The sequence below is a fragment of the Poromitra crassiceps genome (assembly GCF_964638095.1).
Source record: "Poromitra crassiceps genome assembly, chromosome: 1".
NCBI lineage: Eukaryota > Metazoa > Chordata > Actinopteri > Beryciformes > Melamphaidae > Poromitra > Poromitra crassiceps.
The window spans coordinates 53,716,726-53,729,802 of NC_139623.1; the positions used below are offsets into that span (position 1 = coordinate 53,716,726).

Genomic DNA, 13,077 nt, shown 5'->3' on the forward strand with positions numbered 1-13,077 from the left:
TTGGGGAGTTTTCTGTGAAACCCCATACTGTATTTAGAGAAGTCCTCTAAGGCGGGGCCGCGACTGCGCTGACCCCCGGTCTCTGCTAGAGGGAATCGTGTTTTCAAAATAGGCAGATTATCTTTGGATTTGTCAGTCAGTCATTAAGTAGCAAAACGAGCGTGACGGCTTGGAGATCAGCTGAGAGGGAGAGGGGGTGTTCGGAGGGCGGTGCAGCCATGATCTCACCCAGATATCAGTTTTCCTGTTTTTAGATGGGTACTTTCAGATAAGTGAGAGTGAGGGGTGTCTAAATCCCAGCATTTCATATCAGGTGCCACCAAAACCTTCAAACCCACACTAAAGACTGGGGACAAGTGGAGCAGATATTCATCTAATCTGAAGTCAGAGACCTGGGGCCTTATCTTCACAAAAGCAGTAATTTAGCGTTTGCGCTCGTTCTACGCCACGCGCAATGCAAATTGAGGGCGCGCACAAGCGCATCCCTGTTATAATTGTACATAGGCGTGCCACATGCCAAACCAGGCGTTTCAGCGCTAAAATGTGGGGATAGATGGCATTATCCTATCGTCAGCAGCGTGCAATTACTTTGTGCTAAGAGCTTTGAAAAGCACCTCTTAGGTGCTAAAATACTCGCTGCGCTTGAGCACACCATAATCTCCGCGCTGCGCAGCGCAGAAACGTCATTACGCACGGACGTGCCACGCCAGGACATCAAATTCTGCTGCTACAATTGGGTAACCAGCAGTTTATTCGGTGAGGCAATCAACTATAATTCACTGAGAAACTTTTATCACATCGCAAGGAGGGATTATGGTAAATGAATTGAGAAAACTTGTACATTGTAGCCTACTTGTAATAGGCTATTCACCTTCACCTGCTATCCCCCAGGGGTCGTTGGCACCACAGCCGATCTGTCACAAGCTCTCTCCATCTCTCTCTGTCCTCGGCATGAGTTGGCAGCTCAATGTTTCACCGAGTTTTAATTGAGTCCACTGTAAATCTTCCAATCTTTTCTTTTGTCTCCGCCGTTTACCCGCTGCAAACACATTTCTATTGTCCCACCCCAGTCAACAAAATAACCTGAATTGCAAGGACACTCTCACTCACACACACACACACACACACACACACACACACACACACCTGCCAACATTAGGCTCTGAAAAAGAGGACCCCTTTGAAAATGTTTTTTTCCCCTCGCCAAAATTTAGCCTAATTTGGAGTGTTATTTAGCTACCTTCCGGACAAGCCAGCATGACATGGTTCATACAAATCCATTCCTTAAGTCCTCTAGTTTCAAATGATACCAGAAACTTCACTCTGGCTTTAAAACTGAGCCTGCTGCAGCCTCTGAAAGTAAATGTTCAAAATTGTGATGTTTCCCAAATATCGCGATATTTCCAAAAATCGGCCCAATCCGGCAACTGCTCAGGGTTAATGTGTATGTAAAAACTGTTGTCTGAAGAAAAAAAATGCAATTATCTGGCAGACCACCAGGCGGAGCCCCGCGGAAGTTTGGGAACCAATGATCTAGATTGCAGATCATTGGTCCTGGAGATAATTATGCCGAATACATTTCTACCTACTGTATGTTTACATGACCTTTGCTCTCCATTTTAATGCACACGAGAGAGAGAGAGAGAGAGAGATAGAGAGAGAATCCACTTATTCTGGGGCATGGCAAGTTCCTCCTTTCCATGACAAATTGTCATCTACGGAGAACGATGTACAACAATGTACAACAATGAGGAGGGAACTCAACATCTGGGCATACGGGTTACGGCCTGGAATGATCTCTATGGTTTCTCTCAAAAGAACTGTTCCCCTCACCATATTAAGCACGGTGAGCACGTATGTGGTGATGTTCTCCTGGCCATGGCTGTCCATCATTTTCCTGTCCACCACCACCAGTGTCTCCACATTGAGCTTCTGCTGAGTCAGCACTGCCCGTCTGGTCCTGGGGCTGAACGTGTACTCATCAGGGAGGATGAAGCCATCTTCTTCTGGAGGCTTGGGCATGTCTGAACAAAGAGACGGATGGAGATACAGGACAAGGGGGGTATAGACGGTTTTAACTTGACAACATAAATGTTCTAATTTGCCCCTAGCTTACTTCCTGTTGCAGTGTTTGCTAATACAATAGCTGACAGGAAATAAGCTAGGTTTCAAATTAAGCAATAAGCCCCAAGTGGCCGTGAATTTACAATGGCTAAGAGGTGTTTAAGGCACGTCGCAATGCGTAAACCACAGCCTCATGGGGCTTATGCTTTTATCAAATGGTTGCTACAGCAATCTTTTACAATTCTCATCCAACACCACTATATCACTTGGAAGGCGTGAAATGAACCTTTAGCCACCAGCCACACGTCACTTTTGGCTGTGAGTGCCTGATAAGTGTGACAATAGATGACATGCACAACTTCTTTACTTCCTGAAATTAGTACAGCTTCTTTATTTCCTGTCCTACACTATTGGATGAACTGATTAATCAGGTGTGCCTGATCATTGTTGTGACTGCAGCACACCTGACATTAATCAGTTCATCCAATAGTGATGACAGGAAATAAAGAAGCTGTACTAATTTCAGAAGTAGTGGAGTTGTGCATGTAGCCCATTCTCCCTGTGATTTTGGCAAGAGGTTGACAACCAGTCTGGGTGATTAACTATAATCTCAGTGTCATGCCCTGATGTCATGGCTAAATGCTGGGGGTTTTCTCGTATTGACTCTGGCAATTTGATGTTATGTTAGTATTCAGTATAGTGTGAGACTGTGTGAAGTGCTGTATATATTAGCACCAGCTACAGCAAGTCAAATTCTCTATAAACACAGATATATATACAGGCCCGCTCCAACCCATTACGCAGAGTACGCAGACTGCGTAGGGCATCACGTGACTGAGGGCACCAAATTTTTTTTTTTTTTTTTTTGGTGCCCTCAGTCAGGCCACTCACTGAACAGCAGGCCAGGCGCCGCCTACTGGTTTACTAGTGGTTTTATTACTTTATTCAGGGTGCATCTCATTGTAAAATTGGACTCGGCCCAAATTGGGCTTCAAACGGCCCAAATTGGGCTTCAAGCGGCCCAAATCTGGCTTCAACCGGCCCAAATCTGGCTTCAACTGGCCCAAATCTGGCTTCAACTGGCCCAAATCGGGCTTCAGACGGTCCAAATCTGGCTTCAAACAGCCCAAATCTGGCTTCAAACGGCCCAAATTGGGCTTCAAACAGCCCAAATTTTTCGCCGCCGCCCTTCGGACGCCGGCACGCACGTCGGCCTGTATCGGCCTGGCCTGCTTGGTATCTAATGCCCGGCCTGAATTATGATCCCAGTCCGCCCCTGCTTGCATGTACAGTTTAACAATCACTTGTTTGCTGACATGTACAGTAATTCTAACAATTGTTTGTTTCCCACATGTAATGAAATGTGAGATACACTAGTATCGTTCATAATTAATGATTTTGCAGTCTTTCGTTTGACAGTTATTGAAAGTTTTACGGGGGGGGGGGGGGGGGGGCACCACAGAACAATTACGCTTAGGGCACCCAAATGGCCAGGATCGGCCCTGTATATATATATATATAAACACTAACTTCATACAGGCCTAAAGCGAAGTGACATAATGGTGCAGACAGGCCATTTTATGCTTCTTTAATGTTGGTAAAAACAATTACCGTAATGCTTTAGCCATCTGTGTCTCAATACATTTTCCGAGGTATTTGGTTAAAGAAACACAGAGAATACACATTTGCCATCTTCCCAAGATGAGAAGATGCCCTTCTCTTCTGTGCGTGTAGTAGAAAAATAGCAAGCTGCCCCTGCTGCTAGCTAGCTTAGCACAATGAATGGTAGTCATTGCCTACCCATATTAACATGAGCAAAAAGAAAAGAAAAAAATCCTTCCATACTGCTCACCTGGCATAATCCAACTCTCCACAAGCCCTGAGATGCCAAATTGACTTGAAAAGACATCATTTACATGCTGTTTTTAGCTGAAATCTGCAGCCAGGTGCTGCACGATGTTGACTGGCGGATATTTTAGCCTGCTATATTTCGATTACACGCACAGAGAAGAGAAGGGCATCTACCTTCTCGTCTTACTATCGAGAAGATGGAAGATAGGCAAATCTCCCAAAATGCTGGTGTGTTCATTTGGTAACAGTCATTCTGATTGTGATTGTGTAATGGTTTGAGGGAATTATAGCTAACATTTTTAGGACAAATTTTAGGACAAATATATACATCTAGCTATAAAAAAAAATCATGATGCAACACATTACTGCAGCCTTAATGTGAAGACTTCACAGATCAAAGGTTTAAGTGAAAACATGATGTGACTCACACAAACACAAAGACATCAAATTCCCTAGCTCTGCCCTGTTTTTAACTCGCCTTTTGAAGCTTGGAGTTGCCGCTGGGAAGTACCTACATGAGGTCAATAGTATAGGCTACATACCAATCAAAGTCAACCCATGGCTGCTTTTGACACCATCGCCTCCATTCTCCACTGACACGTTTTCAGGTTATCATGAACTTTCACCTCACACTGCCTGAGCGCCATAAACTATAAAGGCTAGAGAGTTTGCTTATACAGCCGGAAAGCAGGTGAGTGACCAAAGTAAACACTGCACAGGTGTTCAGTGATGTCATCTTCTGGGAATGTAAACACGAGTGTGTTTTCACAGGGGACAGACAGCTGGCGTTCTGCAGGGTGGTGGTGGTACTACCCCCCAAATCCAAATCCGTGCTCTCAAAATGACCTCAACCCCCTGTGAGGCCAACAGGGTCGACTGATCCTGCGATAATTTCTTGAGGGCAAACATTTGTCACAGGGTAATGTGAATATAAAACACGTTCCTTTGAAACCGACCTGCCACAGGAAGTCAGTAATGAAGTCGACCAAAGAAAAAAAACATGCTGATGGAAATTGAGATAATTCCCCGAGAGCAAACGCAGCGTGTGAAACGTCTGTCAAAACTTTCCCTTGGAAGCTTCCTATCCCATCAGGTCACATTTCCAGGACAGCCAGTCAAAAAATGTGAATGAAACTGAGAACTAACATTTGACAATGTGTAAAACTGTGTTCCTCTTTCCTTTTCAAATTATATTAAGTCAAATCACTCATGAAGTCAACTCCCAGCAAAAAAGAAAAATGGGGAAAAAATGTTTTGCAGCATTTGCTGCGTTCTCATGGTCAAGTGAGGGCAGGGGCGGACTGGGACCATAATTCAGGCCCGGCATTAGATACCATGCAGGCCAGGCCAACACACACGGACACACATGCCGGCGAATTTGGGTCGTTTGAAGCAAGATTTGGTGAATATAATGCTAACGTGTCGTGATGCTACATGTTATTTGTTCACTAATAGAATTCAACATTGCCTATACTGCAAGTATAATATGAAGACGTAAAAACAAAAACATGCCTCTGTACAAAAGCTTCACAGCAAACTTAATTTAAGGAAGAGTGCAGTGTCCCGTCTTGCCTTGTCTGAGGTTAAATGCAAATACAAAAATAATAACATCAAACTGCTTCATCTCCACTTTAAACTGTATTATGCAGTCCTACTGATAATCTCATAAAGCACATTCATGTGAAATCAATAAGCATATAGCCTACATGTTTCACTTTATGCTCTGAAATTGTAGCCTACCTGAAGGTTCCTGATTCTGATAAGTTCAACACCACCTCCAGCTCTGCAGGGGCACCTGCTGCAGTGCTAGTGCTGCTTCTGCCTCCTTCTCCACTTTTGTGAAGAAAACCCCAAAAGCAATCCAACCCATACTTATAGTTTAGCCACTACTGTTTACAGTTGACCAATGGGATTTTTTTAATATAGCCTAATATAAATAAATAAATAAATAAATAAATAAATAAATACAAATTAGCGTTATTCATTTAATTTCTCTCAAATATTCTACTCAAATAATTGTCTACCACTGATATTGTAGTTTAGGCCAAGACGCAACATAGGCTGCTTGCTTTCCACCTCTCTGCACCTCTTTTCTTCTCCATTTTGGCACCATTGAACAGCAAGCCCCGCCCACCCATGCTGGGGTCTCAGGAGCTTCTGACTGAAAAGTTAACTCATTCCTCCCTGCCTGGCAGCCTGCCTGCCTGCTATCTGTGCAACTAGGAACACTTATACATACTGGCCTGCTGTTCAGTGAGTGGCCTGGCCTGCAAAAAATAGATTAAAATAAATTATTATTATTATTATTGTTTTTGCAGGCCATGCCAGGCCAGGCCACCGGTACGGCAACCATTTTAGGACATCCTCGTCCCTCAGAGTATAGGCTATCGTTCCTCAGTCTAAGCGTTGTCAGTTGTCATGTCTCCTATAGTAAACCGTTGAGTGTGCTCTGAAACACCTTCAGTCCTCACATGAAAACGCTGTCATTCCTCCTGCCTCACTTATCACTCAAACTAGCTGTCAGGCATCACTCCTCACGTCTCACACAAAAACGTTGTCGATCCTCCTGCAGACTAGCTGTCAGGCATCACTCAAACTAGCTGTCAGTCATCACATGAAAACGCTGTCATTCGTTGTTTTTGGTTGTTCTTCCGTGTGTGATGGGGAAACCGCAAGAATGCCTCTGTGAAATGAGCAACAATTTCTTACAACTTCACTTTCGTTTGAGTGATTTTGCCTTCAAAATAAAAGCGTGTTTTTTATTTATTTACAATAGAAACAGGACGTATTAGGAAGTGAACAAACCATTATGAAACTAGAACGACCGCAACGCGGACTTATGCCTCCGCCATTAGTTCATTCTGGAGTCCAAATCGCCATTTGAGGCAAATTGGAAGAAATTCCGTCAAGGCGCACCTGTGATGTTGTGTTAACAAGCTTGAAAATGGCGTTCGAGAGCTCACCTTGACCTTTGACCTTTGACCACCAAAATCTAATCAGATCATCCTTGAGTCCAAGTCGATGTTTGAGACAAGTTTGATTAAATTCCGTCAAGGCATTCCTGAGATATCACGTTAACAAGCTTGAAAATGGCGTTTGAGAAGTCACAGTGACCTTGACCTTTGACTTTTGACCACCAAAATCGAATCAGTTCATCCTTGAGTCTAAGTAGATGTTTGAGGCAAATTTTATGAAATTCCGTCAAGGTATTCATGAGATATCGCGTTAACAAGCTGGAAAATGGCGTTTGAGAGGTCACAGTGACCTTGACCTTTGACCTTTGACCACCAAAATCTAATCAGTTCATCCTTGAGTCCAAGTCGATGTTTGAGACAAGTTTGATTAAATTCCGTCAAGGCATTCCTGAGATATCGCGTTAACAAGCTTGAAAATGGCGTTCGAGAGGTCACAGTGACCTTGACCTTTGACCTTTGACCACCAAAATCTAATCAGTTCATCCTTGAGTTCAAGTCGATGTTTGAGACAAGTTTGATTAAATTCCGTCAAGGCATTCCTGAGATATCGCGTTAACAAGCTTGAAAATGGCGTTCGAGAGGTCACAGTGACCTTGACCTTTGACCTTTGACCACCAAAATCTAATCAGTTCATCCTTGAGTCCAAGTCGATGTTTGAGACAAGTTAGATTAAATTCCGTCAAGGCATTCCTGAGATATCGCGTTAACAAGCTTGAAAATGGCGTTCGAGAGGTCACAGTGACCTTGACCTTTGACCTTTGACCACCAAAATCTAATCAGATCATCCTTGAGTCTAAGTCGATGTTTGAGACAAATTTGATGAAATTCCGTCCAGGCGTTCCTCAGATATCGCGTTAACAAACATCGTACGGACGGACGGCCGTACGGACGGACGGACGGCCGTACGGACGGACGGACGTACGTACGGACGGACAACCCGGATCCATAATGCCTCCGGCCTGGCTATCGCCGGCGGAGGCATAATAAACGAATCACAGAACGACTGAAGCCTAAGCTGTCAGGTAAGTCTGTTTTATACATAGATAATGTTTAGCGAATATAATTCACATTTGTTTTAATAGTAATACTTATTACTTCGCTACGTCTTTGATGCAGTCAATATTGGCAACCAGCTAGCATTAAATGGAATTTTGTGTGATGAATTGTCATCACACAAGTTGGCTCTTGCTGGTGTTAGGCTAAGGCTAACGTTAGCATGTTGAACGTTACCAGAGTGGGAAATTAAAATCAACTTTTTATAGTAAATTATTTTGCGTCTTAAATCTACCAGCCACTTTACTATTTCATCAGCAGCTGCAGTGCTAATTTCTCACCCTGCACCTATAAGGCTACTGTTGCAGTAGTGGCTTTGTGTCCATCTGTGTTACAGTAGGCTAAGTGTATCTTGTCCTATAATTGACCAGACTAGACAGAGCTTGAAGTAGAAGAGATAACATTTATTACAAAAGTTTACATCATCTGCAGATCACCAGTTACTCATGTCAATATTTTACCCTAAAATGTTTTAGCATTGATTTGAAAAGAATTGCAAATAATATGTTTTATGTTCTCCTGTAGGATATGTGTTTTGGAGAGCATTGAGAAGGACTACCGGTACATCCCAGATCTCCAGAGCCTCAGCAACTTGTTTTCTGTCAAGCTGCGACTGCGACAAGCTGCGAATGAGGGCTAGGTGTGACAGGAAACATGTCATCACAGATTGTCACTTGAAATGTAGCACATGAAATATAGCCTAATTAATTAGTATTTAATAAGCTTACTTTTTCAACTGGAAAATGTTCAATTTGTAGCAGCAAGGTGCATACAGTACCTCTGAAACACATAGGGCCCTATCTTTGCAATGGCGGTAATTTTGCATTAGCGCCCGTTTTGCGCTGGAATAGCGCAGCGCAAAACCCTAATTGTGGGCGTGTCGGGCCGCTGCTCTTCACGTCATCCAGGCGCAAAGCTCCAAAAGCATTGTGGAGGCATGGTCATGCCCATGAAAGTCACAGCGTCACATCAGCAGCTTCCTCCTCAATGAGGGACTAGAGTGAGAGAGAGAAACAGGGCGAGAGAGAAAAGATAGCCTAGATGGGGAGAGCGAGAGAGAGAGAGATGTGCTGTCATGCATATAAATCAAATAACGTGCTCATGCCCACCTGTGAATCACCTGTGTATTATTGCCATTTCACACTCTGAAAAAGGGCTGCTGCCCAAACGTCTGTGTGGTAATAAAAGTATTCAACTTGGAGTGCTGTCCTCCTTTCTTGATGGCTGTCATGTACAGAGTTGGGGGTGACGCGTTACTGTAATCACATTACTTTTGTCGGTAACGAGTAGTGTAAGGCACTACTGTACCTAAGTGCAGTAATCACATTACAGTTACTAATCAAACGCTTACCTCGTTACATGCGTAGTAGCAAGATAAATATAGAGAGAAAAGATCTCCGTTTTAATAACAGATCCTGTGTCCCATCAGACAGGTCACTTAACTGCACAGCAGAATCAATCATGGTGCCAATATTTCAACTTTGTATTAGCATGCACATGCAACAGCACTATGAGTCGACACATAACTTATCAGATAACTAACATCATGCATATAGAACAATACATCATTTTAACCTCCAAAACACATTGACAAACAAACAATTGACACAAAAACACAGTACCCCCAGGGCATGCTGGGAACTCCGCCCACTTTCCTCTTCCACGGGTTAAATTTCCCAGAAGGCTTTGCATAACTTTTTACATTCTGTTTTACAATTAAATCAGGCTAAAGAGTGTTAGAGATAAATAATATGTATTTTAACACAACATGCAATTCTGGAATATCTGAATATTGGACAAAATTAAATTAAATTAAATGTAAACGTAAACCATAAGAGAAACCCACATACAGCGATGGGGTCTGTAAATACCCCTTGTAAATACAACGTGTTCTAGTGAAGTGGGTGCAGTGCGGTATGTTCCGTAATAGTCTGCCAGCAATCTGCCAAAAAGGCCGTCTTCTACAACAACTTTTTGTTGCGCGGAAGGACAAGAATGTGACACTGCAAACGCCCTGGACAGAAGCAGCTACCGTATGACATAAACCTCTCAAAGCATCTGCAGTGGAAACATGCTAACACAAAGCTGGTTGCAGACCCAAGCTGAGTCGCCTGCCTTGACCCCAAGCAAGCAGCAAAAGCTTGCTTTTCACAAGGTAACATCAAAATCAGAGATGGACAGGCTTGTTGCCTCGTACATGGTAGAGGAAATGTTGCCAGTTTCAACAGTAGAATGAAATCGCCATTTTTCAGAAACATATTGAGCAAAATACAGATAGCAGGGAACGGACAGCCACCATCAGACAGGAAAAGTTTTGCAACCTACCTTATTACGATAGAGATTTGTGCTAATATATGGGCATATATGTAAGGATTAATGTTGTATTGTTAACTGGCAAATTACGTGACAATGCATCTCAGGCGATGTTACGGAGTAACGCAAAAGTAATGTAACGAGTAGTGTTACGAATTACTTTCTCCAGGGAGTAATCAAGTAAAGTAAGACATTACTTTTTTTGAAAGTAATGTGTAATGTGTAATATATTACTTTTTTGAGTAACGGACCCCAACTCTGGTCATGTATAGTTCTCTTCTCAACGGTCCAAAAAATGTAATCCGACCCAGCCCAACCCGCTTGAGACTCGGACCGAGCTCAACTCGCCCGCCATTGTCCGTTCGCTACTCCAACATTATAGGCCGACAGTATGCCCCGTGTCTCCCTCTCTCTCCCCGACAAGGGAAGTGGAGAGGGCTATCGCGGTGCTATTAAACGTAGCCTAATGGTTGGAAAAGATCAACATTTGCTTTTTATTTTCTCCTACCATTTCTCCCTTCCCTTTCTATAGTTGAAAATCAACGTGGCATTCTGAGGAGAGAAGAGTGTGTGCAGGCGCGAGGTGTTGGAGAGTGACATCAATGCTGTGGACACAAACAAACGCACCCAGCGGTCTCCGGGCCTCAGCGAGGCTGTTATAACTATGACACTTTGTACACTTCTCTCCTAATTTCCAACAAAGTGTGAGTAATGGTACACGTGTTTAAGTGAATTCAAGTCGTTTTATTTGTTTATAACGTTATGAACTATGAAGTAGCAGCAGTCAGCATGGACTCAGCTAGCCTTTAGCTGCTAACGTCCACCTGAATCAATTCACACACATCTCCTGGCAAATAATAATATCCACGCGTCGGACTCTGAGAGCAGCTGGATGGCACTTGACCATCAGGACAGATGAGGTTTTTGTCGCGAGTTTATAAGCCTGGAAGCCACGGGCGGTGAGCTGCCTGAGTCCTACTTTGAAAAAGTGAGTACAGTAGCCTAGCTAGCTAGTGTAAGGCTGTGTGACTGTGGTTGTCAACGTTACCGCAGGCGCGCTCATGACGTGGGCACGCCGAGCTCAGGCCTGTTGATTGGACTCTTGTGCTGTCAGCTAAGTTGGAAGACGCCGATTGCCTTACATCATGTAACCTGACATGTAACATGTTTGTTTACCTGGCCACAGCGCTAGTGTCTGATATTCTTACTACACAGCGGCATCGCCATTATAGCTGGCCGAGAACGCGCAACGGTATTACCAGACCAGAGTTACAAAAAAATAATAATAATCATTATTATTATTATTATTATTACGCTATCGATAATCGATCGTTTATTTTCCCGAATTTCGATTATGGAAATTGATTCAAAATGAACATCCCTAATACTAACAAGTACTGTACATAAAATGTAATTGTTGCACAATTGCAGTTTGTTTTATAAAATGTAATGATAGCCTGTCTATGTCCAGGTGTTCCATAGTCAGGGTCCCTACACATCTCCAATTAAAAAAATTCAAGATCTTGCGTTGTTTTGAAGGTTTTGTCTGGCATTCAATATGATTTATGCAGATAAGACAGCTTTTGCCCCTGATAACTCTCACTGTATAGATGAAGACTGTTCTCCACAAATATCAATATGTGAGATGATTGGCAGGGTTCCTACATGCTTTCCATTATTAAATTACATATTTTCCCAGGCAAGACCCTATGTTCTTGACTCAATTTGATTTTTGTAGGTATTTGATAATGCATGCCGACAGTGACAGCAGCTGGATAGTAAATAGCATCCCTCTATATGAACATTATTCACATCAACAAAAACAGTGGACTCAAAGTGGCTACAACATAATGTAAAAGCTAGAATTATGTGTGTATTGGACCCGAAGTCTCGAACCACACAATTTTCCATACTTTCCAGATTTCTGTCTCTCACCAAATCCCAAAACTATTCAAGACCTGGAAATCATCAAATTCATTTTAAATACTTTTCCAGACCTGCATAGGAACCCTGCCTGCCACAACAAATTGTTTACAGGCTGCATATCGAAATTGTTGTCTTCCCCAACGTCAACAAAGGCTGTTCATGACATACAAGGAGCAAAATGATGTGTAGTAGCCTGAAAGTAGCCCAGTTTCTCCTCTTTCTATGCTATGCTACCCTAGAAAGAGTCCCATCTCCGTACATAGACTTGCCTGCGACTTTGGCTCCCAAGCTGTCTAAATCAGCGATACGGACGTATTTACAAGTGTCACAGAAACATTTCAAAGCCACATACTTGAGAAGAAGGGTTCATAGCTTCTCAATGTCGGGGTTAGAAAGCTCGACGCTGCTCATAAATGCCTCTTTTCATCTGAAGTCTGTGCTGGTGATATTATTTTTTCCGGGTTGGAGCCCAGGCGTCACAGCGCTCAACAGCGCCACTCTGGCCAAAAGCTCGGTACTAATACAGTTAACCAAAAACCACAACACTGTGAGGTCAGCTACTAATACAGTTAACCAAAAACCACAACACTGTGAGGTCAGCTAGTAATACAGTTAACCAAAAACCACAACACTGTGAGGTCAGCTACTAATACAGTTAACGAAACACCACAACACTGTGAAGTCAGCTACTAATACAGTTAACCAAAAATGAAATGAAGGAAGGAACCACTGCCTTACACCAACCAACCTCAACACTGTGAGGTCAGCTAGTAATACAGTTAACCAAAAACCACAACACTGTGAGGTCAGCTACTAATACAGTTAACCAAACACCACAACACTGTGAGGTCAGCTACTAATAGTTAACCAAACACCACAACACTGTGAGGTCAGC

The 13,077-nt window shown here is 43.0% G+C and overlaps 1 protein-coding gene across 1 annotated transcript in view; it reads right to left on the reverse strand.

Moving 5' to 3' along the window:
- Positions 1-13,077, reverse strand: part of adamts16 (ADAM metallopeptidase with thrombospondin type 1 motif, 16) — a gene marked incomplete at both ends in the record, with an annotated part of 179,072 nt that overhangs the window by 116,879 nt on the left and 49,116 nt on the right. Inside the window, one exon of the mRNA XM_083648904.1 lies at positions 1,834-2,024. Within this exon, the coding sequence (XP_083505030.1) occupies positions 1,834-2,024 (191 nt within the window). The remainder of the gene's footprint in view (positions 1-1,833; positions 2,025-13,077) is intronic.